This window comes from Anoplopoma fimbria, chromosome 20 (genome assembly GCF_027596085.1).
Source record: "Anoplopoma fimbria isolate UVic2021 breed Golden Eagle Sablefish chromosome 20, Afim_UVic_2022, whole genome shotgun sequence".
Lineage (NCBI taxonomy): Eukaryota > Metazoa > Chordata > Actinopteri > Perciformes > Anoplopomatidae > Anoplopoma > Anoplopoma fimbria.
In genome coordinates this window covers 5326395-5353348 of record NC_072468.1, presented here as the reverse complement: position 1 = coordinate 5353348, position 26954 = coordinate 5326395, and the positions used below count along the sequence as shown (strand labels likewise).

At 41.8% G+C, this 26954-nt stretch overlaps 1 protein-coding gene across 1 annotated transcript in view; it reads left to right on the top strand.

The window, feature by feature from the left end:
- Window positions 1-519: 519 nt before the first annotated feature.
- LOC129109070 (RNA-binding motif, single-stranded-interacting protein 3-like) overlaps window positions 520-26954 on the top strand; it is a 109815-nt gene continuing 83380 nt past the window's right edge. The window contains exon 1 of the mRNA XM_054621003.1: window positions 520-1851. Within this exon, the coding sequence (XP_054476978.1) occupies window positions 1777-1851 (75 nt within the window). The 5' untranslated portion in view covers window positions 520-1776. The remainder of the gene's footprint in view (window positions 1852-26954) is intronic.

The window sequence follows — 26954 nt, the reverse complement described above, 5'->3', positions numbered from 1 at the left end:
TAAAACACGTGATTCAATAATGGCCAAGAAAAATGTTAAATATGACAATTATGTTTCTTTGTTTTACTTTAGGAGACAGCTTTAATTCTGTAAAATGTGCCATTGCTGCGCCTACGGAGTGCCAGTAGGGGGGCCTCTCTGTATCCAAATTATTCTTGTCATGTATCCTCTTCTCACCCTTAACCTCAGCTCCTGCTCCTCATACTCCCTTCCCGGCTCCGCCTATCTGCCAGCAGAACAGCACATCTCTGTATTTTTTTCTCAGTTTCTATTTAGTACACACACACACACACACACACACACACACACACACACACACACACACACACACACACACACACACACACACACACACACAAGGGCAGGACCAACCCCTCCCACTGGTCTATAGTTCCATGAAAAACACAGAGGGAGAGAGACACAGACAGAGGAGAGGGAGAGAGAAAGGGAGGGAGGAGCGTAGCTGCGCTGAAGCCGAGCCCCTCTATGCTCCAGCACACAGAGTGGAGCAGACGGCAACAGCCACACAAACACACTCCACACACCACCACCACCACCGCCACCACCACCACACAGACACTCTGACTGCTGCCAGGCGCAGTGGGAAGCAAAGCCGTCAGGGAGAGAGCTTGAGAAGAAAAGAGAGGGATCGCAGAGGGGAAGAGAAGAAAAGAGTTGGAGGAGGCACCTTGTGGATCAGAGGGGATTTTCCTCCTGTGCTCTTCTGGATAGGACTATCTGCTTCTTCTTGAGCGAGAGGAGTTTTAACAGAGGCTTTTTTCATCCTCCAACGCCGGGCTCCAGCAATATCTACCTATCTATCCCCGGAGCTTAACAAAACAGGGAGGGAGTGAGAGAGAGAGTGAGAATAAAGGCAGTCACAGCTTCAGCTCAAGACCACCCTCTCTCCTCGTCCTCGCCCTCCTCCTCCTCCTCCTCTTCTCTCTCTTTAGCTCCACATCAATGCGTGAGTTCATCGCTGATTTCACTGTCTTTTGGGGATAGAGCAGAGGACAGCGTGTGTTCTCCAGGATACAGCCGAGATCCCCGGTGGGATCAGGGTCTCGTCTGGTGTGTGTGTGTGTGTGTGTGAGAGAGAGAGAGAGAGGGAGCGAGAAACGAGACAGGGAAACTGATACACAGGAAGAGGGGAAGAGACGGAGAGAGACAAGAGTAAGCAAATTGAGGGGCATGTTCAGGGCAGCAGAGAAAAAGAGTCAGTCTGATTTTTAGAGCGGAGAGTGCAAGGAACCGGCAATCGGATCCCATCCACTCCTCCTCCTCCTCCTCCTCCTCCTCCTCCTCCTCATCGTCCTTTTCTTCTTCCCTCTCCTTTAACCCTCTTTCTGTCCTGGTCTTCGATTCCCCCTATTGTTCCCGAGGTTGCCTCCTACTAACCTTTTTGATATCTTCCTATCCTCACCTACTTCTCCCCAAACCCTTTTTTTTTTTTAAATATTTTGCTGCCACTCCGGATTCTCTCTGTCTCTCTTTCTGGACCGGTCTCTTCTTTGTGAGGTTCCCTGTGAGCTCCCAGACAAGAAGACTGACTCAAATCCCAAGAGCTATCTGTCCTCCCATCCCTCCCTTCATCTGTGCGTTTATCACACACACACACACACACCTGAGTAAGAGGAGAACGTACTCGCTCCGCATCCTCCACTCTCGGAAGCAGACGTCTGAAGGATCCAGACCGGCCCCCCTCAGAGTAAACGTATCCTCAACCTGCGAGCTTCTCTCTCCAGCCTCCGGGACCTTCAATTGGATTCCAGCTACATGGGAAAACGTTTGGAGCAGCAGCCAATGTACCCCCACTACACCTACTACTACCCCCACTATCTCCAGACCAAGGTAGGATGGTCAGCTAGGTTGACCTATTTTACCCCGCTCTATATTCAAAGGGAATAAACCTGTGTGTGCATTGACAATAGACATCGGCTTTTCATCCTGTTAACTGTCTCACAACCATCTTGCAACCCTCCTTTTGATTAACTCTTTATCTTTACTATCTGCTGCCTCTTTAAATCTCCTTCCCAATCTGTACCAGATTGAGACAATATTACATTTTCCTACAGTTACAAGTGTACGATCTACAAGTAGTACTTACCTCAATTTTGTCGAGTTCCTCAATCTATGCACCAAGACCCCAAAAGGGATCTGTCAAAAGACCAACATTTGTTTGAAAAAAAGCTGGAAGATAGATGCTGAAATTGTCTCCCACGACAGCTTGTTAAATGACACCATGTCCCCTCTCCCCCATCTGTCTGTGAGCAGGGAGATATTGGTGTCACTCAGCTTTTTCCATCCACACTGAGCACTTGACCCCATCCTCCCCTCCCGACCCCACCAGCTCCAAGTTCAAGTTCGGGGCATGAGGCCCAGCCTACCCTCAGCCCTTGTTTTCTCTCCTACTCTGTCCCTCTCCCGCTCTGTCACTCCAACCCCCCACCCCCCAACCCCCTCCCCCCTACCTTCACTGGCCTCCCCTAGGCCATACTCACCCGTGCTACCATGCTGTAGACGTGATTGATGGAACCTGATACACTTATCTGTTTATCAAGAGTACAGAAATCAGAGCTCAGGTTTTTTTCTTTGTTCTTTCGCTATATTCCTACTTTTTTACCCACACATAGCATGCATGCACAGATCAACACACACAAGATATCTACCTTTCTGAGTCTTCCACCACCAAGAAGAGGAAAAATGGATTGCTAAGGCCTGATCGATGGCTCCTGCATCATATCACCCAGCCCGTCATTCCCTTTGTCTACTATGATTCATTTGTTTTTCTTTCGTGTGATAGTAAGTGTGAGGAGTTGGCAGGTTTGCTGCAATATTTAGTAAAATGTGTGCATGTCAGTAGGCAAGAGAGATGGAGAGAGATGCAAAGATAAAAGTGTAAGAGTGGGATGCTGTGAGAGTAGAGAGATCATGTTATTGGGTGGACACAGTGTGGGAAGAACAGGTATAAAAATGATTGCTCCACTGTAAAAAGAAAAGGTTGCATTTGCAGGCCAATAGCTACACATCTAGAACAATTGTGAAGTCCGTAAGACTTATATTTAAACCTATAAGCACATTGGTACTTGTCTTGATCAAGTTTCTATTCCTTAATTCTAATCCAAATTATTAAATATTGAGCATCCAGCTAGTTTTTCTTCATTAGATAGCTGCACTGTGCACACAAGACATACCTGAGAGCATTCAAATAGCTCTGCATCTCCACAAAATCATAATTAACTCTCGTAATTTCTTAACTTTCGTCATTTCTGCCCAAAAAAGGCTGAACATCCAAAAATAATATTTAAAGATATACATTTGAATGTTGACAGTAGCTGTCACTGCCACTGTGCAAAACACAAAGATTACGAGAGCATGTTTGGTTGCTTTCCTTTTTTTATAATTTAAAATAGTTCCACATTGAAGATGTTTTCACAGCCTGTTAACATTTTATAACACTTGCCACCCTGCCACAAGTTGTGAATGTTAGTTCACACAGCAATTACAGATGAAAGCTAGCCGACACAGAGCATATTGAGATCCAATAAACAAGGGATTTAAATTTAGGGGGCTGATAATGACCAACAAAACATTGGCTCAAATCAATCAGTCAGATCAGCTCTGGATATTTCTAATTGGTGATAGACAGGTTGGAGTTTTGACATAATTATAGTGTTGTTACCCTTGTTTTAAAATCGAATTAATGTTTTTTTAATGAAAATATATTTTCACTTATTCAGCCAGTCAAGTGCACGCTGACTCAAATGTAGTATTTTATTAGTTTGCTTAAACACATCCACTGTAGCAGCTCTTCCACTTTAGTTCACAAAATAAGATTAATATTTCCTATTCACTGCAGGATATTTTTGCAGATGACATGTGCAGATCGCATTTGCAGCAAGTCGACATTACAGACTTAGTTGCTGATCTGGGAGCTGCACACACTCACATCTGGGCCCTGTCTGATGTTTTTAAGATTGTGCTTAACATGAGCAATAGGAAGCTGGAGACTGTTTGTTAATGCACATCTGTGACTTGGTTGTTATAAACAACATCTCAAATGACAAGCACGCCTTTTTGTTTGCTAATCTGGAAGAGTAAATGCATGTAGGCTACTGGATAATTTAATAGTGTTGTTTCTAAATTTTCTTTTAATGAATAAAACTCAAAGGGCCTATATGGTAATAGATTTTGGGGGGTAAAAGTGTTCTTCTTTTTTCCCTGAACAACATTAAAATGACAAAACACAATTCATCTTCTTGATATATATTTTTTCTCTTCAACTTTGACAGCCAGTATTTTTTCCAGCATTTTTCCATTATTTATTTAGTTGTGGCATTAATGCTGCATATTTACAAAATGGTTGTGATTGCATCAGATACATAATGAACTTAAAAGGAAATCTTATTTATTTTTCTAGCAATAACAAAGAAGCAGCATTTCTAATCAAAAAGCCCCGTCAGTGAATCAAGGAACATCTAATCATTGTGTGATTTGTGGGTTTATTACACAAGATATCACGCTGTATGTACACCTACTTAGATTACCTTCAACATTTGATGTGCACCTGTCATGCCGTTTTATGTGTGCAGATGTCATCGTGTCACACTGCTGTTCTTTGATTTATCTATCAGTTCAAGGTCACCTAATTTCTCTGAAGTATCTGCAACAGGCATCTGGCCCAGACCATCACTAGATTCCTTACACTACATCTATCCCTGCCTCCCATCAGCCCTCCCTCTGTCCCTCTGCTGTCAAGGTCAAATCAAATTGGATCCTACCCTCCCCAGTGTTTCCTGTCGACGGTGCCTGTGTGTGTGTGTGTATGTGTGTGTTCGCATATCTATCCATATATGAATAAAACCAGCATCTGTATGTCAGCTTTGTTTCTGTGACTGTACATGAGCCTGTAACTTTGTCCGTCGATGCGTGCGTAAGCGGGACTGTATATATTAGTTCACTTTTGTATGTGTGCAGCTCTATAAGAGCGTGTGTATATCCCGTGTTAATGTGAGTGTGTGTCTACTGAGTGTGTGTTTGTGTGTGTGGCCTCTGAGCAGTGACTCCTTCTGATCCCTCCTCGGTGCAGTCATTAAAGCTCCAGCGGGTCCCAGAGGAGCAGTTTTTTTTGTGTGTGTGTGTGTGTGTGTGTGTGTGTGTGTGTGTGTGTGTGTGTGTGTGTGTGTGTGTGTGTGTGTGTGTGTGTGTGTGTGTGTGTGTGTGTGTGTGTGTGTGTGTGTGTGTGTGTGTTTCAGAGGCCCCATAGAATAGTTCAGTTATACGTCTATATGGAACAAGCCAGTGTTTGATCTGCCTGTGCTGCTCTCTGACTTCAAATATGTGAGGTGTGTGTGTGTGTGCCTTTGTGTGTAATGTAGTGTAAATGTTTGTGGGTGAGATTATAGGTGTGCAGGTGGTTTTCAGACTCTTTGTGTATAATGGACAAGAGCAGACAAAGACTTACTGGTTGTATTTATTGTGTGGCCTCTCTCTCACTCACTCACTCTCTCTCTCTCTCTCTCTCTCTCTCTCACTGATCTGATTGGAGATGTAAATGGCCTCTTATTAATATTTATTCCAAAGAGTGGAGGCTTTCCTTCAGTGGAAATCAATAATTTGTGTGTGGTTGTGTGTACGTGTGTGCTGCCTTCGCTGCCTTACAATAGCAATCTTTAGACGCAAGACACGCTCGCTCAAAAAGCGCACACATGTACCACCTTCATACAAAAGCCATTATGAAATGACTAGCTTAAACTAGCAATGCCTAGCCAGACGACAATGTGTGCGTAAATGTGTGACTATTAAGCAAAGAACTGCTCCTGCTCTGCCTCCATAATGGGTTATCAGTACAGTTAGTGTACATTAGCAGGGGGCGGGAAGGGACAGCATGCCCTCTTATGTGAGCCTAGCGGCCCTTAATCATGGCTGTAAGAGGGTTTGAAGGGATCAGGGGGAGGGCACAGCTGCATCGGTGCATTCTCTGTGTGATTTGTTAAAATCTAACCCGAGGGGATAACTGCAGGGACATGCGATCGCTCAACTCTATCACTCTTAGGTACAATCAATGTTTAGGATTTCCTGGCCTCTGTGAGCTACTTTCAGTCGGCTTATTGTTGATGCCCATTCTGTGGCATCGAAGGCACGATTTGCTTATCTACTGAAAAAGCATTTTGCTTACATTTTCAAGGAAAATCCAGTCTGTGAAATCCCTGATTAGACCAAATGAAAGTGCATAAGAAAATTTTCGTAGCTTGTGATTGTTTTGAGCGTTTTCCCTATGGCTGGGGTGGAATGTGTGTTTTTCCCTGGAAATTTCACAGCAATAATAAAATCTAACATGTTGCCTTTTTTAAATGAAGAAAAGTAGCATGCATGACATAAAGATCTGATAATAAGAAATTGTATCTATCTTTAGGTAACATATACTAAAACTTATCTCCCCTCATGCCTCCATTTCTCTTAGTTCAAGCATGATTTCCTCTACTTTTACTTTTTTGTGATATTATGTGATGAACCTTCATTTGCCAATCTCATGAAAAGGCCATTTTTGAGGACATTTTGCATGTCATTTGTATGTATTTTAAGCTGTTTGCGCCCCGTTCTCATTCCCAACATGTACGGATGCACGTCGCAGTTTTAATCACATGGTTAACGTAATTAAATCATGAAACTTAACTTCTTGGTTAGGTTAAGGTAAAAGGTCATGGTATGGGTAAAAAAAAGTATTTTTGTTACATAAACTAATTGCGTAACTAACTCAAGGAGTCAACGTAAATAAGTCTACGGTTGACTTTTTGGTTTCACCGAGCACACAAAAGTCATGTGTTTGTATGACTAGTCCACCCCTTTCTCGCACTTTTTATTACCTCACAAGACTTCGAGTCTAATATTGCCGTGGCGTAACACAGGAAATGACTTAAGAAATTGGCGTGTTATTCATGCCATTTCATGACAGGAGGCTGTTATATGCATAGATGATTGAGCCTCTGAATGTAGTAGCGCTATTCATGTTTTAAATATTTTCAGCCCCTGATGAGGATGAGTGACTGAGGATGTGAATCTTTGATGATAATCGTTAAGAGTGAGAAAGAAAAGTTGCAATATCAACCAGCCGATCATTAGTTTGCTGCAGATCAGCATGCTAATACGCTCAGTGGCACACAAGGAGCTTTAATTAGGGTAATGAGAAACAGCGTTCAGCTGATATCAAAGTAATGGCACATGCAGACACGCCCGGATGTCTAAATAGAATATTCCATCCTTTAAAAATGAGATTTTCACATTCAATTACTCTCTATTACAATATGTGCTCTATAAATGTGGTCAGTTTTTGGCTGAGCTGTGCTGGGTAAACATCATAAAGATAGGAGGACAAGGACGCAAACATGGAGACTTGCATGTGCAAAGTGATTCACTCTTACACTGAGCTGATCTTTCTCTCCTCCCTTTACTATCACATCCTTCCGTCCTTCCTTCCTTCCTTGTTCCCTTCAAAGCTTCTGTTCCCCGTCTTGTCAAACATAAAGTACTTCGCCTTAGCAGAAACAGCGACCATTAATTATGCAGCACACATTGCACACACGCATACACAGAAACTGAATAGTGTGTGTAGTGTGGTGTGCAAAGTAAACAGAGGTTATAGGTTTTATAGCACCGCATGCATTCTGCTCATGCCCTGTTTCTCCTCACACATCTGCCGGCCTGCATCAGTTGTAGTTTTACAAGCGACAATATTATCATTGTTGTTTAAGACCGATCTATTCTGTTTGGACCTCAGCTCTTGGTAGCGTCATATGCCAATGTAAGGAATGGAGAAATAGCCGTATGTTGCCTTCTTCTAATGCCCTACCCAACACTCTCGCTCACTCCTTTTTCCGCTTTTTCTCTCTATCTCTCTTTTCCTGCCCGTCTCCCACTGTGTTCTGGGCTTTTTCTCTCTCTCACTCTCTCTCTTTCTCTCTCCTACCATCTGTTCAGTTTGCCAGGCCTGGGTAGTTTTTACTGCTTAAAAGGGACTCTCCTAACCACCCATATATGTCCATTTATTATTCTCCGTGGGCTGTTCTATTCTTGTCCCAGTACAGTAGCGGACGCTGACCCGTGCTTCGCTGTGTCGAATAGGAGTGAAAAAGCTTAAGCGGGTCAGCGCATGCACGGAGAGGTGAGAGCGGCTCACCCCAGCCAGTTTTGTAAAAGAAAACATGTGAAGGAGGGAGAGAGAAAGGTGGATGGATGAGAATAAAAGGGATGTAGTTGAGAGCAAAGTGAGCTATATCACAAAGAGAACAGATGGCGGTAGCAAAAGGAATTCGAAATAAGAGATAGAGATCCAAGGGGAAATAAAGAGCGATGCAGCGAAGCAGACAGAAGTTGTAGGCCGGGTCAGGGAATAATGGTGCTGCTGCATTTTTAATAGTTTGCCACTTTGTAGCGACCCTTGTCTAATGGATTTGCTGCCTCTTAAAAGCCCCTGTCAGGGCCCTTTAACTCAAACCAGGGGGGCCGCAAGGTTTTTTAGGGACCTTGTCAAGATATCACATTGGGCCCAACCACCATATCGATAACTACCTTTGCAGGCTTGCAACTCTCTTGTTGTCCAATGATTAGTGTACGAAATCTACTGACAAAGAGCAGTGAAAATATAACATTGTGCAGTAATACATGCAACATTCTGCACACAGTTATTCACTATTTAATGAAGACTGATACCTTCTTTAAGAAAGGTGCTCAAGGCCATCTTTTACAATCTAAATGTAATTTTAATAGAAAATGATCATAACATAACTGGAAATAAATATGAATAGCTTTAAATTAATATGTAGTCATATATTATCATGTATTATAATGCCATTTGTAATAACATAACCAAAATTTCAGTTACCACCAACTGACATGTCATTCTACACAATCCTGCTAACCTATTTTTCTGTTGGGAGTAGGGCTGGTTCATTGTTAGGGGGATGGGGATGGAGAGACAGGGCTGCTGAGCATGAAGCTGCATCTGTACTTGGGCCGAGCACCAGCCAGGGACCGCGGCGACTGAATAGATTGCTAAAAGTTTGGCTGCATTGATTGAATGTCAAATGCCAAAGGAGGATCAAAATATAAACACAATTTGTTAAGATATCGAGTATCTATTGTTAGGGGAGCAAACAAAGTCAATTTCACAATGGACTAAGCTAACAGGTTCATTTTCACCACACCAACCACACACAGCTTTCTGTCAAAAATTGGCTGATACAACATTGCCCTTTCTTTTTTTTTTTATTAACCCAGATTTTTCTTCCAGAAGCTGACACATGATGCTTCACTGACAATTCTCACTAGCAATTCACTTTGCTAGAAAGTATCATTGGCACCTGGTATGGTGGTAGGACCAAACCACTTCATGTAAATAGAGGGGGTGGAGAGGAAATTACTAAGGGCTCCAATATACCCTTACACTTTCTAATAGAATGTATACAGGTCTGATATTGTCTGGCAGCAAACATAATTCCAGTCAGTACGCAGATGTATACATGAGATATACACTTCTGGTGCACCAGCTTTTTTATGCCTGACTAAGACTTTATCTTGGGATGAAAAGCGAGAGACAAAGAGCATGACCTTTAGCTCTTGGCTATTTGAAGTGTGTGTGTGTGTGTGTGTGTGTGTGTGTGTGTGTGTGTGTGTGTGTGTGTGTGTGTGTGTGTGTGTGTGTGTGTGTGTGTGTGTGTGTGTGTGTGTGTGTGTGTGTGTGTGTGCAGTGTGCAGTGTAGAGGGTAGGGCCCATGGCCGTGAAGCTGATGTGGGCGGCTGTGGCTCAGTGGAGAGCAGGGTCGTCCTCCAATCAGAGGATCGGCAGTTCGATCCCTGGCTCCGGCAGTCCATGCCGGTGTGTCCTTGGGCAAGGCACTTAACCCCAAATTGCTCCCGCAGGCTGTTCCTGTGTGTGTATGTATGTGTATGAATGTTAGTTAGGGTTCTGATGTGCAGGTGGCACCTTGCATGGTGGCTCCTGTCATCAGTGTATGAATGGGTGTGAATGGGTGATTGATTGGTAATGTCAAAGCGCTTTGAGTGGTCGGAAGACTAGAAAAGCGCTATACAAGTACAATCAATTATTATTATTATTATTATATACTTTCTGGAGATAGAAAAATATTCTGTCGAGGTTTCACATATGGCCTTCAACTATACAGTGAATGTTGAGACTCCTCACATCCATTCATTAAAAGAGCTGTATTTAACATTCTGAGCTTTAATATAGCACAAAACAAATATTGTCTAAGTAAAGATATAGTAGAGTAGTGCATGAGCAGATAATGAAGTTGTTCTCCTATATGTGTTGTAATCCGAGTTTAATTGATGACTGGACTCGGACCCATAACATCACATGTGTTTTCACACAAAACTTGTTGACCCGTGAATTCCCTCTGTCAAACAGTTTACAGAGTGTGGGCACATGACATGAGTCAGGCAGTACAGCACACATGGGCATTGGTTGTTTCATTTGTTACACCTACACCTACACCTACGTGCTGTCACAGATACTGTGATTATGAATTTATTAATACCCTCCTCAAATTACACATAAATTGATCCAGTTTAATCAGGATGCTTGTTTTGCTTCTATATAAATAAGATTCTATTTTTTAATGAAAGGCGGATATATTATAGTACACATCTTGTTCAGACTCAACAACATCTATTAGTCATCTGTAATGAATTTTGTATTTAATTAGCACATATCATCCTGCTCTCACTTGTCTATGTTGGAAAGAAAACAAATATCTTTAAAGCTGATGTTTCAATTATTTACATGTAAACAAATGAAAATCTTGTCGAGCATTTCTATATTGTATTCAAACCACGTCTTGTATGTAAACAAGAAATCTAATAATAATTTGTGTTCACAGACCAAATATATTTATGTAATTGAAAATATTCATCTCTCTGATCATTATTTGCATACAAACTGTGCATTAAATGTCATTATTACCATCAACAAAGGGATTTGGGCGGCGCATTTCCTATTATAATTTTGTGTGAGGTGGTGAGGTGTGTGGGGGGTTTGTGCATTGGTGGGTGAGTGATGCCTACACCAGGGACCAGAGAGATAATTGAAAGAATGGCCTGAAGGATTTCGGCCCATATGTTGTTCCTTATCCTACTTAGATGTTGCTTCCTTCTATCTCTCTCCTCTCTCTTTTCCTATCTCACTCTCACTCTACTCCTTGTATCTTTTACTGTTTCTATTTTTTGTCCCAGAGGAAAGTTCCACCCCTGAATACTATATTGGTGTGAATTGAATTTAAACATGTTCCAGCCATATTGTCATTTAACCTCCTCTCTTCTGCTAATTCAGTGTCTTTACACCTCACAGAATGACTTTTAACATCCTCCAATAAAGTAGACCTTTTGAATCCATCCATTTATGGAGAGCGGTGAGTAATAAGGGTAGTGGTAGCTGTAGTGAAGAGAGTCTGACTCTTCAGTTGAGAAAATGTGAAAAAGACTCTGATTATCTTTTGGCACATATCATGGAAGAAGGTCTCCTCTTGGGGACTTGATGGCATGAGCCTGTACATGTTTTGTCCTCCTCTGGCAGTTGGTAGGCCACACCTGGTCCCGGTAAACACATGCAGGTCAGGTGTTCCAACAGCAATAACTATGAATATATCTGTACGTGTTTTATACATTTAATTTCACACTCATTATAGTTTCCTTGACATCTGTTAGCATTTCCATTCCAAAGGATTCACAGTGCATGAGTACATTTACTGGGAATTAGAATAGATATTCTGTACTACTGTTATCCTTTCTATAGAAATGACTATACGATTGCTCTGAATCCGACACTTTGGCAGAGCTCAACAAACACAAATCAAGTATTCTAATTGTTAAACAGGCCCTAATATGCTATTTGCCGGGTGCATATTTTTATCTCAAGTTACAGTTACAAAATGTTTACATGTGTTAATGCTCATAATCCTCCTTGTTTATCTCATCCTGGCTGTCCTGCAGCACCTCTTCTCACCCTCTCTCTGAAATGCTCCGTTGTAGCGCTTGCTCCTCCCTCCAGAAAGCAAAGTCTGCCCTGATTGGTCAGCTAGCCCACTCTGTTGTGATTGGTCAATGTCTCACATTTAAAAAAAACTCTTCCTCCGGAGCTTCAGCTCCGTCTCTCTCTTTTGTTGTTGGAGGGTGGAAGGAGTTTTACGTGACTTCCGTAACAATATGACCTCATAAAGTTACAGAAGTGAAGGAGAGAATTCAACCGAGCCGTTTCAGGCAGTTCAGGAGCTTCTGAGGGGGAGGGTAACTCCTTTTAGGCATGGACTACAGGTTTTACACTCTACGGACCTTTTACATGTAAAAAAAAATATATAACACACTAAAGAAGAGGGAAAAAGTGGAAAAGCATAAGAGGGCCACTTTGAAATATATATATAAATATTAAATTAGGTGTGGAAATGGACCAAAAACAGGAAGGGGAAAGTGTGATTGTCCACCTTCATTAATAGTTATTCATGAAGCTAACAAAGCAGTGCTAAGCAGGCATTGCGTTTGAAAAAGGCTACATTTTCTTCTCCTTTTCAGGATAACAGCTCTTACAAAGCTGTTGCCTTTGCAAACGTTGAGCTCACCTGGATAACCTGTCTCCATCACAATCTCATATATCAATGAAACAAGACAGACCTCGCCAGCGTTGCTCATATCACAAAGTAAATAGATCCATGTAGTGTTGTGGCGGTGCTATCAATGGATGTAATCTTACGCTGAACAATGAATCAAAACCTACACCTTATGTATTAGCAAAGATACTCCGGTTAACCCCCTGTCCTAACTATACCTTTAGCGGGAGCCCTTAGGGTTAGATATAGGCTGTAGAAGGTGAAATGAAGTCACAGCGCTCATTATTACATCCCTGTATTTTACACAAATTTGCCTTTAAACATTGAAGCAAACACTGAAGGTAAAGCACATAATAAAGTCCTGCTATTTACAGGGATTTTTCATCTAAGTCTTTTCTGGGCCAAATAACTGCGGGACACTAGGATTGTAATGTGCTCCAGTGCGTGTGAATCTATTTGAATGCTTATATCGTGTTCCCTGAAGACGATTGCCTGTACTGGAAGAAAGCTGTCCCCTCCGAGCCCCATTAAAGTTGTCAACAAAGTGCAAAATCTGTAACCTGAAGGATAAAATGTGTAGCACGTACATTAAATAAAAAACAAGGCCTCCTTCCAACATGATTCCAGAGAGGCATCCAGGCGATGAGCATCAAATCCAGAACACAATACATCTCCGGTCTGCGCCTTAAATGCCAATGAAACCACAATTTCTATTTGTATTTGTTTTGTTACAATGTTGCCACATGCTTTCATTGATATTAAAGAATAACATAAATAGAGTGAGACATTTGTAAAAAATTATTCATTGCTCAGATAATGATAAAACCCCAGGTAAATATTCAACCCTAGCACAGACAGTGCCTTCTCCTCCATACTCAAGTGTCTCACCTTACTGGCTGCTAAACAATGATAGTGTTTAAATCCGTGTCACTTACTTGCAGGCACACAGGACACTGTTTGTGTGCCCAGCAGCATAGTGGAACAGCTCCAAGTGTGAACAAACGCTAAAGGCTTAACATCTGTACTTATTCTTTCTCAGTCTGAGAGGAATATATAAAGAAACACAGTTAAACTCTATAAAACTGCCACGGTGTTTGCCCCTTACAGACAGTTTAGCCCGGTTACAGACACACTCTTGTCCCTGAGCTAGAGGTGCCTGGCAAGGCCAAACATCTCCTATTCCCTGCTAATGAAATCCTGAATAAAACCCTCCCTACTCGGCTTGACCCCCCCCCCCCCCCCCACACACACACACACACAATTGCACAAGTACAAACACAGACACCCACTCTCCAGGGTTCTGGTGCACACACATTCACACTCACAGAACCCCTGCAGTCCCAGCCAGGGATTATCCTAGGAAAACACTCCTTTTGTTGGGTCGCAGTCAAATTACTTTTCAGAGCTCTCATGCTTTTATAAGAGCTGTCTACGTAACTGTGTGTATGTGCATGTGTGTGTGTGTGTGTGTGTGTGTGTGTGTGCATGTGTGTCTGCAGGCGTGGGTATGCATGTTTAGGCAATCCAAACATAGGCTGTTGCTGATTGCAGGGAGCACATCCAAAGTGAATGGTCACTAATGACCAAGTAAGCTGTTTATATTACCCTCAGTGTGTGTGTGTGTGTGTGTGTGTGTGTGTGTGTGTGTGTGTGTGTGTGTGTGTGTGTGTGTGTGTGTGTGTGTGTGTGTGTGTGTGTGTGTGTGTGTGTGTGTGTGTGTGTGTGTGTGGGAGAAAGACATTGCGTGTGTGCGTCTCCTAATGTGCCAGTGGTTTCTTAAAGATAGTACATCACCAAATCACCATGTTGTGTTGCCTTTTGGCAGGCTTGTCTGGTGTTTGTGACATTTCAACTTGACATTTATGCATAAAGACACTGATGCCTATAAACACAGTTCAAGTAGCACTTCCTGTAGGTGTGCTGCTCCTGGGACTCCAACCCCCTCTGTCAAGAAATATTTGGGAAGTTCTGCTTTGACAACTGCTTTAACGACCTCACTAGAAGAACAACAGCATTGGTTGTACAAACGCTACTAAATACTGTGCTTTCTTTTAACAATGAAACCAATATTATACAAAACATAACCAAACATTCACCACATGGTTGGCACATCAGGGAAATGCTCTTATGTTTTGTTTTTCTCAGAGCAGTGGCGTGTCTGAAGAGTGACCATTTCTGTTCTTTCGGTATGAGGACTTGCGCGGCGTTCAGGGAGACCTCTGTAATGCCTGCCAATGTACAGTCATACTTTTGTTCTGGGGATAATTACTTTCCGGGGTACCAACTCTCAGCCTGGGAAACTCAGCCAACTCAGTTGACTGGGCACAGATAGCAAATCCACATTCAGCTTCTATTCATTCACACTACCGGCTCTCCTCAGAGACTACCAGCCTCTTTTCAAAGTTGCGTGAGAGTTTGTTGTGTGCAAGAATGTTTTGGTGTGTGACTGCCAGTTTGTGTGAGTGTGTGAGTTTAAGCGTGGTTCGAGAGCATGTGCGATGTGGACTTGTGCTTGTGCCTGAGACGAGAGAGATGAGGCGAGAGTGCCAACGTGAGAGATAAACAGAGACTAACAACGAGAGAGGAGAAGTGAAGCGTGTGCCCGTGCGCTCGCGCACACACGTACATGTGTGCCGAGGGTGCAAACTAGCTTTGTAGCTCTCAGTGAAGTGTTGATTTAAGTGGAAGTGGAGGGAGGAGATGGGATAAAAGGCCTGACTAGATTAGGCTGGCACACACTACTGAGGCGTGCTGTACTGCCTGGCCTTTCAGCGCACTCTGGTCTGCGTGTGTGTGTCTGTGTGTGTGTGTGTGTGTGTGTGTGTGTGTGTGTGTGTGTGTGTGTGTGTGTGTGTGTGTGTGTGTGTGTGTGTGTGTGTGTGTGTGTGTGTGTGTGTGTGTGTGTGTCTGTCTGAGAGACTAGTACTTATGTGGCAACGTTGAGGACGCTCAAATTGGGATATGTGTGTGCAACTGTTGGATGCAGTTACTCTACTGCTGATATTGGTGCAGCTGTACAATAAAGCAGCGGATTAGCAGAGCCACCCCAACCACTATAAGAGCACTGAGGACACTAATCACAGTTCTGACATCTCAGTAATATCCTGTGCTGTACATAGTGTTTGTTACCATGGTGAAGTGCCATTGTGGAGGGGTGGTGTGGAGGTTTTTACAGTGTCATCCGCAGTTCTGCACGTCCCAACGGAATTCTCCAGATTCTTTATCTCTGGAAGGGAGATGGGAAATAGATTTCAGACTTTGCAGCTGTTTCTTACACCTACATCCTTTAATATACTTATAATCTTGCAGTTTCTGCCAGCAGGAGGCTGAATTACTGCATATTCAAGCTCCCCCAACCAGACACCCCACTGTTTAAGTCAAGTCTCCAACAATAATAGTTCATTGGCTAAGTCCTTTGCAGAACTGTCTTTCCACGTTAGACTCTCTGTGTGTAGGAGACTGACAGTTGAGGGTAAAAATAACATTTAAAGTGGTTTAAAATGCTCGAGGTGTGCTGGATTTAACTTGAACAGACAACACAACAGCTTCAAAAGGGGTATCGCTGGTGGTAAAATTTGAAAAGTCATCCGTCCTGCTGCTTTTTCAAATATTGTACACGTATTCCATTGCTCTTTAGCCAGGGTTTAAAGAGCAACAGCAGCTCAGGTATTATTGGCAGGGTGTGTGTGCAGTAAGGTTTAACAATCATCTTGCCCCTATTATTAACAAAACAGTGCTTAAAACACAGCTGAATGAGTAGGAGTCTCTGGGCTGTCACATTTTGGCAGCAGATGATGGTTAACTGAAACCACTGCTAAATGATAGTTCACAATAATTCATTTTTTTGCGTCTGTTCATTAATTCTCAAACTCCACCGCCACGCTGACATTTGTGCTGAACCATTGGATGAGACGGAGACATTAAGTCTGCTACATGTGGTACAGCAGCAATCTGCATATTTCATTGATTTAACTTCCTGTATGAATAATTAAGACCCCGGGAGGCATTATCTCCTTGTGCATGTATGTATATGCACAGTTGTCTAGCATTGTATATCGTGCATAGCTGATGTGTGCATTTAAAGGCCTTCTTAGTATGTAGCTCGTAGTATGTAGCTCATTAAGAAGATGTTCCTTCTGCAATATGCACGACAGGTCATCGAAGTGCTAGAGTACATTAGGAAGACTTTCCTACCAAAGCTTGACTTTTTTCTTTTTTTATAGACTCTGCATATCTTTGTCTGTGGGTGTTTCTGAGGGTTCCTGCTGTCATTTGTGCTGTTTCAGGGTCGCCCTATAACTCAGGGTGACTGACTCCTTCCAACACTATTGAAGATTTAATCAGATATCCAAACCATCCAAATACTGACATCACTGTATTTTGTAATCTTACAGCCCTTTCCGTTAAGCTCAATCTATAATTCATCTTTATCACTTCTAGTTGTTGTTGTTATTTTGATTCTCCCACAAATTTGTATTTCCAGTGCTCTGAGGTGCTTTGACATGGGTTGGCCTCTGCAGAAATGATCATAACAAATTCATCCCTTAATTCAGAGGAATCCTGAGACAATTCATTCTAACTAAAAATGGAACAAGTGACCCATTGCCCCAAATCATCTCTAATGCCTGAATCCCATTTGTTTGAGTCAGTGCCAGCCACCAGCCATTCCCTCATCTTCAAATGGATACTGTAACATCATTTAATATATACAGATAACGTTTTCCTCTTGGATAAGCAGCAGGAGCATTTACATGCAGTTACATAATACACGCATAGTACCTGATATATGGACGTTGCCACTTTTACAGCTTTATTATAATTCCATTAGTTTTACAGCAGTGATTTGTTAATCCACTCTTCCCTTATTGCTGAGTAAGTCTGCGTTTCTTTCTTTAACTGTCCCATTGTTTCACACTTTTAAATTAATTATCATAAAAATCGAAATAAGACACACGCAGATACCATTTTATGTAGATTATAAAAACTCAGATACATGCAAGCACACATGCAGGCGTAAATGAGATGTACAACAAGTATTTGTATGTAATAAAATGACACGCATACACACACTCACAGCAGCTGTCAACTGCTGGATTAGATGCAGCGGAGGCGCTGAGTACAACAGGAGGAGCATTAAGTGCACCGCTGTGACAGAAAATACTAACTGTAGCACTCTTACCAATACCAACCCTAGAATTATCCTCTCAGTAGAGGTCTCTCTCAGTCCTCACTGTCTTTTGAGAGAGAAAAACCCCACCAATGGTGTAGGGGTCTAAGCCAGCCAGACCCACCTGCATACAAGACATGCAATAACTAATTCTGTTTTTCTCTATAGAGAACATGAAGGAATGCAGATGTTGTCTGATGCTCTTGCTTTCAGTCTGAGGGATCTAACATGCTGAAACGGCTAACTTTGCCACTGGTTTCTCCTGCAGTGTCCAATATCTCTTACAATGGTTTTGTGTTAAAGTCTAAATGATTATAATGATGACTGAATTTTACGCTTAAGTGTCGCAGTATCTGAAAGCACTGTAGTGGATTAAATACTAAGAAGACAGAGGTGAAACTGCAACCAATCTCGTTATTGCAATGCAGTAAATTAATCCATAGGATTATTTTCAAAAAGCCAATGCTTATCCCCTCATGAGACACTGTGGCTCGGTACTTTGCAGAGTATGTTATAAAGGCACAAGTTGAGAGGCAGGTACTTGAAAAATAAATAAGTAAGTAGTAGAGGAGCATACATCAGATAATAACATAAAAACATTGAGGAACATGAAGCTGTATTGCTCTCACAGACGCAATGCAGTAGGCCCAGCAGCACACAATATACATAGGAAGGCGAGGCCATATCATAGCATAATGGACGGTACATAATAACACTGATCCGCACCACTTAGGCCTCAAGCTCAACTCATATTCACAAATACACTAAGTGGAGCAGGCCCAGTTGGTGTTGGTTACAGTCTGGAGGAAGCGTCTGGTGGTTTGTACATCCACAGAGGATGCTCTGTCAAAAAAGTCAAAGCACAAGAGCAGAGGAGACGCAGAGGAAATAAAGGAGAGGATCAGAGTAAGGGGGGACTAAGGCACAGATAAGGCAGAGAGGAGAAGAAAGGGGGCAGGGGGAAATATGAAGCGTCTCTGGAATAAGATCATGGTTATAGAGTGGTTGCACTCCCGGGTATAGCAAAGGGAGAGTGAGTCCCTAATGTACACTGAAACATTTTGCTTTGTCAAATCCATATGTCACTTTCCTGTCCTGGATCATAAATTTTCCTCAGTATTCACTTTAATTGCTCTTAGCAATTACTCTTTTGACTTATTTCTGAAAAATATATCATCAAAGCTTTATTGCTAGGGCGCTACGATTCTTAATCCTTCACATTTTATTATGGCGTGCTTATGGCTTTTCACATTCTAGGTTGCAAATGATATGATTATACACCAGATAACGTGCAAGATGTTGTCAGGCAAGACATCGTGTTGTTCGGAAAGCTGAGAGACAGTCACACGGATTTCAAAACTTGCAATCTGGTCTGCACAACAGTCAGTCAGAGACAGAAAGGCCAGCTGAATTACAGATTGAGGGGCAAACCCAGACAGAAGGGAAACAGGGCTGACAAAAGTGGAGAGGCAAAACGAGACGAAGCAACGGAGGCCCACTCTTGCTTTCTTCCAAAGTACAGCCACAAGCTGTTGGTCTCAGTCTGCCAACCTAGCTCAACCTAGTGTGTGTGTGTGTGTGTGTGTGTGTGTGTGTGTGTGTGTGTGTGTGTGTGTGTGTGTGTGTGTGTGTTGTGTGTGTGTGTGTGTGTGTGTGTGTGTGTGTGTGTGTGTGTGTGTGTGTGTGTGTGTGTGTACATAATTCATAAGCGTAGCCAAATCAAGATCTAGAGATTATCATGACCAGTGGCACAAATGAGGAGAGGAGAGAGGAAGATAGGAAGAATAGGAGGGAGGGAGGGAGGGAGAAGGAAAATAGTTAGCAAGGATACAAATGCAGTTACAGATGACGTAGAATCAACTAGTTTATATTCAGCCCACACTTACATGTATGCACCAGCATGTGTTCACATACGCATTCCCATAGGCTCCCTGTGTATTACCCCTCTCCTCCCTCTGTTTCTCTAGCTACAGTCAATGGCTTCCTCCCTCCCTCTTTTACTTTCAAGGAAGGGTAATCCCTCTTGTAGCTAATGTGCTGTGACATTTCATGGTACAATAGGATTTGGGGGACGCTATGTATTCTCATGGTGCCGGGGTCTAGCTGATAACCTCGCTGTCTGGGTGATTTTGGACTGCAACAACTCTTGGACTTTTTTTTGCTGTTTTTTTAATCTCACATTGGAAATCTAATTATCAAGGTGGAAATGCAGTTCACAATAATACAGACTAGAAAGTGACACTTTGGGGGTTATTGGCAAACTACTATAAACACATACTGTCACACATTATTTCAAATAAAAAAGGGATGATTGTTTAGATCTGATTCATAGCTTTTATGTGACAGCAAGTGGTGTGTCACAGATTCAATAAAATCATTAATCCAGTGGTGTATATTTGACACATATCGTGGACTTTTGGATCCCCTTGTGTTTTAGAGTAGAGCACAGAATAGTAACACCAAGACACATACAGAAAAGTCAAAGACAAACCTATTGACCACGTTTAGAAATATATTTTTAGTTAAAAGTTATTTTTTTCGACAAATCCGACTCATCTCTTCTGCACTCCAATAATAATGGCACAAATAGATCTTTGTACAGTAAAACTACATTTTGCTCTCTCTTTTGAGGTAGAGAGGGGATCTGACAAGAGCTGATTCAGCCTTGATTTTGTTGATGAAGCAATGACTCATTAATGTAAAAGATAAGTGTCATATCTGGACATAATGTCTCACTTTTAAATAAAGGTAAAATATCGGGGCATGAGATGTGATATGATACAGATAGCAGGGTTTCCCTTTGGATCAGCTGTGGGATGAAGTGCTTATCTCACCAACAGAGCTGATGTGTGAGGATATGGGGGCGGTAAATGCGCTCATCAACCTTCAGGCACAGCAATAATGCTGCCAGGGTGCCTCCAGCTGGACGCTGTTTAGTGAGGGCAATGTTGGAAGAGATAAATGTTAAATACTCTGCTTGACATTCATTGTGCATTATTTTATTTTTTCAGTTTGTCCGAGCAAATCAGGATGTTTAATGGAAATGAATGAGAGCATCAGAAACATAGAAACCAATGAAGATAAATAAAACGAAGATGCTGTCTTCAAAAATGTCCCTCGTGGTTTACATCCCATGATAGAGCGCCCCAAGGTGCTAGCAACTTACCATGGAGGCATCTTACACAGTTCACAAGCAGAAAAAACTTTAAACAACATTTGCTGACTTCTAGTTGCTTTACGACAAAACTGAAGCACGTCTGAAAAAGAAAGCATTGTATTAACACTGATATAATTTGAAGTAGAAGATGCTAGTTGCCTGTTTTTCAAAAAATGAGAAAGAACATTCAAATTTTCCTCAATGATACCTGTGCAGATTTGAATGTTATTGAGAGGCTTCACTCATATTGGCACAGAGAGGGCTACGGTACAAAAACAGGCTCTTACTGTAATAAAAAATAAGAACAAACTTGTTGTTATGAGGCTATTACATGACAATAATGACTTCCCCTCCATATAATTTCCTGATAATTCAAACTGTAGTGAAGTCTTGAGTCCTGAAAAGGCTTACTTTATTTCTTTATGCTAAATCAAGCCTGAAATCAATGAATGACTTTAATCCAAGTCATGCAAATGCCCCCGATGCTGCTTTGAACGTCTTCCTCGGCTAAACGCAGATTACAACTGAAGCGAGCCGGTTGTTTATCTAGCTAACAACCATACGAGGGACTAACGTCTTGTCGCTTTGATTTGCCGTAAGATTTGTTCTGAGAGCGTGACAGCAAGCGTGAGACGGATAGGAGCTGAGAAGTGTCACGCCCAGATTCATGAGACAGGGTTGTCAGGCAAGCTATTGCTGTTTTGGCTGACTGTGTTATACCTGGAGGGAACTCGATGCTGCCGCCACTACACTGTAGCCAATTTAGCTGGAGCACAGCTGCTAAGAGGCTCCCCAAGGTGTGTGTGTATGTATGTGTGCTTCAGGATTAAGCCACAGCACCAATTAAAGCCCTTAGACTGTTTTTTAAAGGATAAATTATTAACAGCAGAAGTGACCTCTCTGGTGGCCTTTCCTCCCTCCTCTGCTGTTCTCTTCTCCTTCTCTTCTCCTTCCTTTACTTTCGTCAAACCTGCCTCCCATCTTCTCTTTCTTTGCCTTTGCTTGCTTTTATTTTTATTCTTGGCAATTCTTTTTCGTGTCACTATTTACTAGCGTCCCTTTTTTAAAAGATTATGGGTGGATTTTTTTATTTGTTTTGGATTTTTTACTCTTTCTATATAAAAATGTAAACAAAGAAGCAGGTTGAATATTTTGGGTGTCACTTAACGTTGCATTTAAAAAATCTAAACTCATCACCTTCTCACTTGGCTGAAGAAAAAGGAACAGCAAATATAGATAGGTTATGTTTATCCATCAGCATTTTGCTTGTAACTTGTCTGTTCACTGGGATATTAATCTTTAAATATGTGTTTTCCCTCAATGAATACTTTGATATATTAATGCCTCCAGGATACAGTTGGGCTTGTTTGTTGCTCTATGCAGCTGCATTTTCCCCCTTATTCCCCCTTTGTTCAATAGTAAATGCATGTTAGCAAGTAATGGATACTTTTAACCTTTTCCAGGTAATTTGATCAGGCCTTTAGATCAATCCAAGCACACAAACTGTCTCTGTAATGATCGTGAATACATTGACTGCTTCTCTCACTATTGTTTTTTTAAATGGGCGAACCATGTCTCTTTTTTGATTCGATGAATTGTTCAATACTGAATTCTGAGTTATAAATGTGAGCTGCCGTGTATCATCTCTCCCAGGGACAAAAGAGGAGAGAGAGTTGAAATGGTTTAAAGACCTAAATGTGTTAACACCGGTGTTACTTCATGCTGTCATTCAGGATTCCAACAAATGGAATTTCCTGTGGAAAACGGCGCGGCATCCCCTCACCATATTATATTGGTCCAGTGGCTCGTCATAATCCAGATGCAATTTGTTTTGGCAGTTGACTCTATTAACATACTGTTGGAACACAGTGCACAGAATATAAATTGTGAGTTTCATTGCAACAGTAGAGTGTAGGTGCATTTTTGAATGAAAATCCTAAATGTAAATTCAGTAGGCCTCACTCGTTTCCAGTGTTGTCAGATGGGGCTGGTTTGTGCCCAATTGGGCAACCTATGATTAGCGTTGAGCTGGGAGATGAAATTTGGTTTGCTTTTGTCAACATTTGGCGGGATTAAAAAAATATTGTGATAACAATATTTCCAAATAAGATATAATTTATTGTCACAAACACAGGTTGGTGTTCAGTCAACTTTGTTATGCCCATTAACTCATATTATTGACTCCTTTAATTTGAGAAATATTTGATTGACATGAATCACTTTGTCCCTCTAGTCTAGCTGTGTTATGCATTCATCTCTAACACATTTACTTAGATGTTTCTTTTTAATTTTCAAACCGAGAAATAAAGAGCTAAATGATTGACTGAGCGCTACCTTTTTTTTACGATGCCCTATTATGTATTTCCCCCTCGATATCCTCAGTTCATCATCTGATCTCAGTCCTCAGGCTTGGATTCCACTCAATATGTTCTTTAACTCTGATCTCTTCCTCCCTGCCTCCATCCAGCTACCCTTCCCTCTTCTTCTCTCTTTCCCTGAATATTTGCTTCTCTCAGATTTGTTGAAGGAATTTAATTAGAGCACAGAGAGAAACAGGAAGGAAAGAGGGACACAGTGAGGGAAGAAAGCAGAGTCAGTGACTCTGAGAGCAGACAAGGTGAAATAAGTGTGTTTGAATCAGACCTGGTCGATCTGGAGGAGAGGGGCGTATTGAACCTTGTTACTACGTTGGATGAGACTGTAGTTGCGCATTGACTATGCAACATTGCTTCGCTTACAAGTGAAATAACCGGTAACCCCTGAAGTACCCATGCAGGATCACGAGTTGAGTTTGTGCAGACGCCCACTGCACCATCACATGTCTCTGTTTGCTACCATAGAGCAGTGAGATTACCTTAAAAAGGAATTCTTGTTTACAGTGTTTTCATATGACTTTCATTAAAATAGATTACTTTGATAGAATACATCAACCTTGGATTTGTTTTACAATACAGTCCAGCTGTGTCCTGTTGTTGAGTGCCAACACACATCCTACAATTGAGATGCATGTGTATTTATAAATTGAGACATTTTCCTAATTCCAGGCATGTGTAGGCTATTTATACATTTTCTTAATTCTAGGCTCCAATGTACGATAATTGAATGCTTCCCAAGAAGGATGGAGGTTCATACTTCTCGGTTATTTAATGTATTTTCCTCATAACGAAAGCTAATAGGCTACCTTGGTAGCTAGTAGCCAAGTAGCTTATTAAGTATGCTAATTTCTAGCAAGTGTTGGAGGCTAGACACAACATTTTTTAGATTTTTTTTTTTTAGTGCTCATTATAAAATAGGTCACATGCTGGCACACTAAACTAAGATTGTGAACATGGTAAGATTATATCTGCTACATGTTTTGAGATTAATACTGCCGTTGTGAGCATGTTAGCATGCTGACATTAGCGCTAAGCTAATAGCACAGCTTTGCCAAAGTACAGCCACACAGAGCCAGCATGGCTGTAGACGCTCGTTACAACTGACAGGTTTATCTAAAGTGATGCTTGGAAGTTTTTCTTTTTTTTTTTTTTTCTGGTAAGCAATATTTGAACAGCAGTATTAACAAATATTAGTTAATATAGACTGGTAATTACTGTGTTTTTCCACAGCTTCCACCTCTGCAATAGACTTTCACAGCATAATCTAATAACCAACACCTGATATTATTTCTTAGCTGCCTCTTGTAGTGTGATACGTTGCAATCTCCTTTTCTGTTGACTTGTGTGTCCATATAATAGGAGATAGTGAATGTCTCGACCTGTGATGTGGCAAGGCCTTTAAAGACATTTTAACTGAATGCTAATGAGAATAGCCCCCCTAAACATACAGTACAAGTGCACACACACACACACACACACACACACACACACACACACACACACACACACACTTGCTATCTTTTCAGTCGGTCATTGCTGCTGTAAGAAAAGGAACCCAACGCACATGTGTGCCCACTCAACACACACACATGGCAGTTCCTATCTTTTCTGCTTCTCATTGTTGCCGTGGAGAAACATTATTCTGTCTGCACGCTCATTCTATAGACTCCATTCTTTGACCTCTCGCTATATAAGCATTCTGTCTTATTCTTGTGCCCTCTTATTCTGATGGTAATTTGACTGCCTGAAAAGACTGGCGGAGGATTGCTCTGTCTCGTTCGACAAAATACGCTAAAAAGTCATTCCTGGGATTAAAAAAAACCTCTGCGGTGGATTTCCAGGGCTCTGTTGTCATCTCTGCAGTTGCCCGTCGGCCCCCTGTTCATATGCAAATGAGCCGGAGCTTGATTGTTTCCTCATATTTTAATCTCCTGCACGGTGTCGGAGGAGAGGAGGGGGGGGGACGAGGAGGAGATGAGACGGGAGGAAAAGAGATGATGGACCAGCAAAAGAAGAAAGGGCAGAGGCTGTCGGCAGCCGAGGAATGGAGAAAGTTGAATACAAAGACGAGGAGATGAAGTTATGTAGGAGGAGGAGGAAAGCAAAAATGTTTGACTGGAAAAGTGAAGAGGTGAGGGACATGAGAGGGCAGGAACATATTAATAATATGCAAAGATATGACAATAACATAAAGCAGGAAACAAGCGCTGCTGGATGATAAGCGGCAGGTAGGAATATATAGTTCACCTATAAGGAGTTCATTGTCATTGACAGAGAACTGGAGCTGCTGCAGTTGAAGCTCCATATTTAACATTGCTTTAGTTTAAACTTTGAGGGGAGTCACTAAAGAACAATGAAGCCTCCATACTTTTATTTAGTTTTGGATAAAACCAATCCAGACCCCGTCTGCTGCCGCTCATCATGCATACTGCAGGGTTGAAACACTGACCAGGGGGCAATGAGAGGAGGAGCGAGAGAGACTTTCTTGAATAAACTAATGTTTCATTTGCATAAATATACATAATAAAAGAGCTTTGTGCAAAGCTCCTCTTCAATATGCATTTTCCCCCTTATTGTAACATGCAAGCAAGGTCATGCAATTAAAAAGTAAAAATGTAGCATATGATATTTTTTTAGAATATACTCGGAGGTGAAGGAAAAATCACCGCAGTAGGTTTTGATGTATAACAAAGTGGAATAATATTCTTGGACGTCACTCAGGAGAAAGGTGTTTTGTTTAGAAAGACAGTGGAAGGTCAGCTGCTTTAGTGTAGGTCGATTTTTTTAGTAACTGTGACTATTTTCAGACAGCAAAGAAAATAGCTTAGCAAGGACTTGAATCTGAGCCAACATGTGCATAGTACATGCACTGAAGGTTTTTGTGTTTTTTTTTTTCTTTTGCTTTTTTTTTAGCCAGGTATATCACCTAGCCAAAATTCATCCACATAAATACATTGTATGAATAGATAAACTTGCTCTCACAGAATAAACCTAAATATAGACACAGTCGTTGCACAACCTCATGTTGGTGGGTTAAGTCTGTTTCAACAACAACAACAACAACAACAACACATACAAAGACACACACATACTTAGACAAGAGAACAATAGCCGTGTAGCATAACACAGATTCAAATCAATCTGAAGATAACATCTTGCCTTTAAACTCACGAATGCACCTCCCCTCACTCTGACCTTCTCAAAAAACACAGCCACAGGAATTCACTGAGAGTTCAGCAGCATCACCACAGCCCCCTCCATCATCTCCTTATCTCCCATCAGGTCAGTCAGCACCAAGCCCAAACTGGGATGTCCCCCTGGGATGTTTGTGCAACTTGTTTATGACAGCCTAAGTGTTGTTGATGCTTTTGTTGCTGATGTTAACAAGAGAGATAGAGAGGTAGAGAACTGGAACATGGTGTTCCACTGGGAAGCATCCTAGACGACCTGATCTTCTAGAGAGGCAGAGGAAAACAGGGGGGGGGAGGGGGGACTGTGAGGAACGGAAATTAGGGTAGAGGTGATAGATAAACAAGACGACTAGAGAGACAGAGAGTGGAAGCACATGAAATGTTATGGTGGATAGATTAGAGGCATTAGAGAGTAAAATGAGAGATAAGCATTAGTGTAAGTGGCTT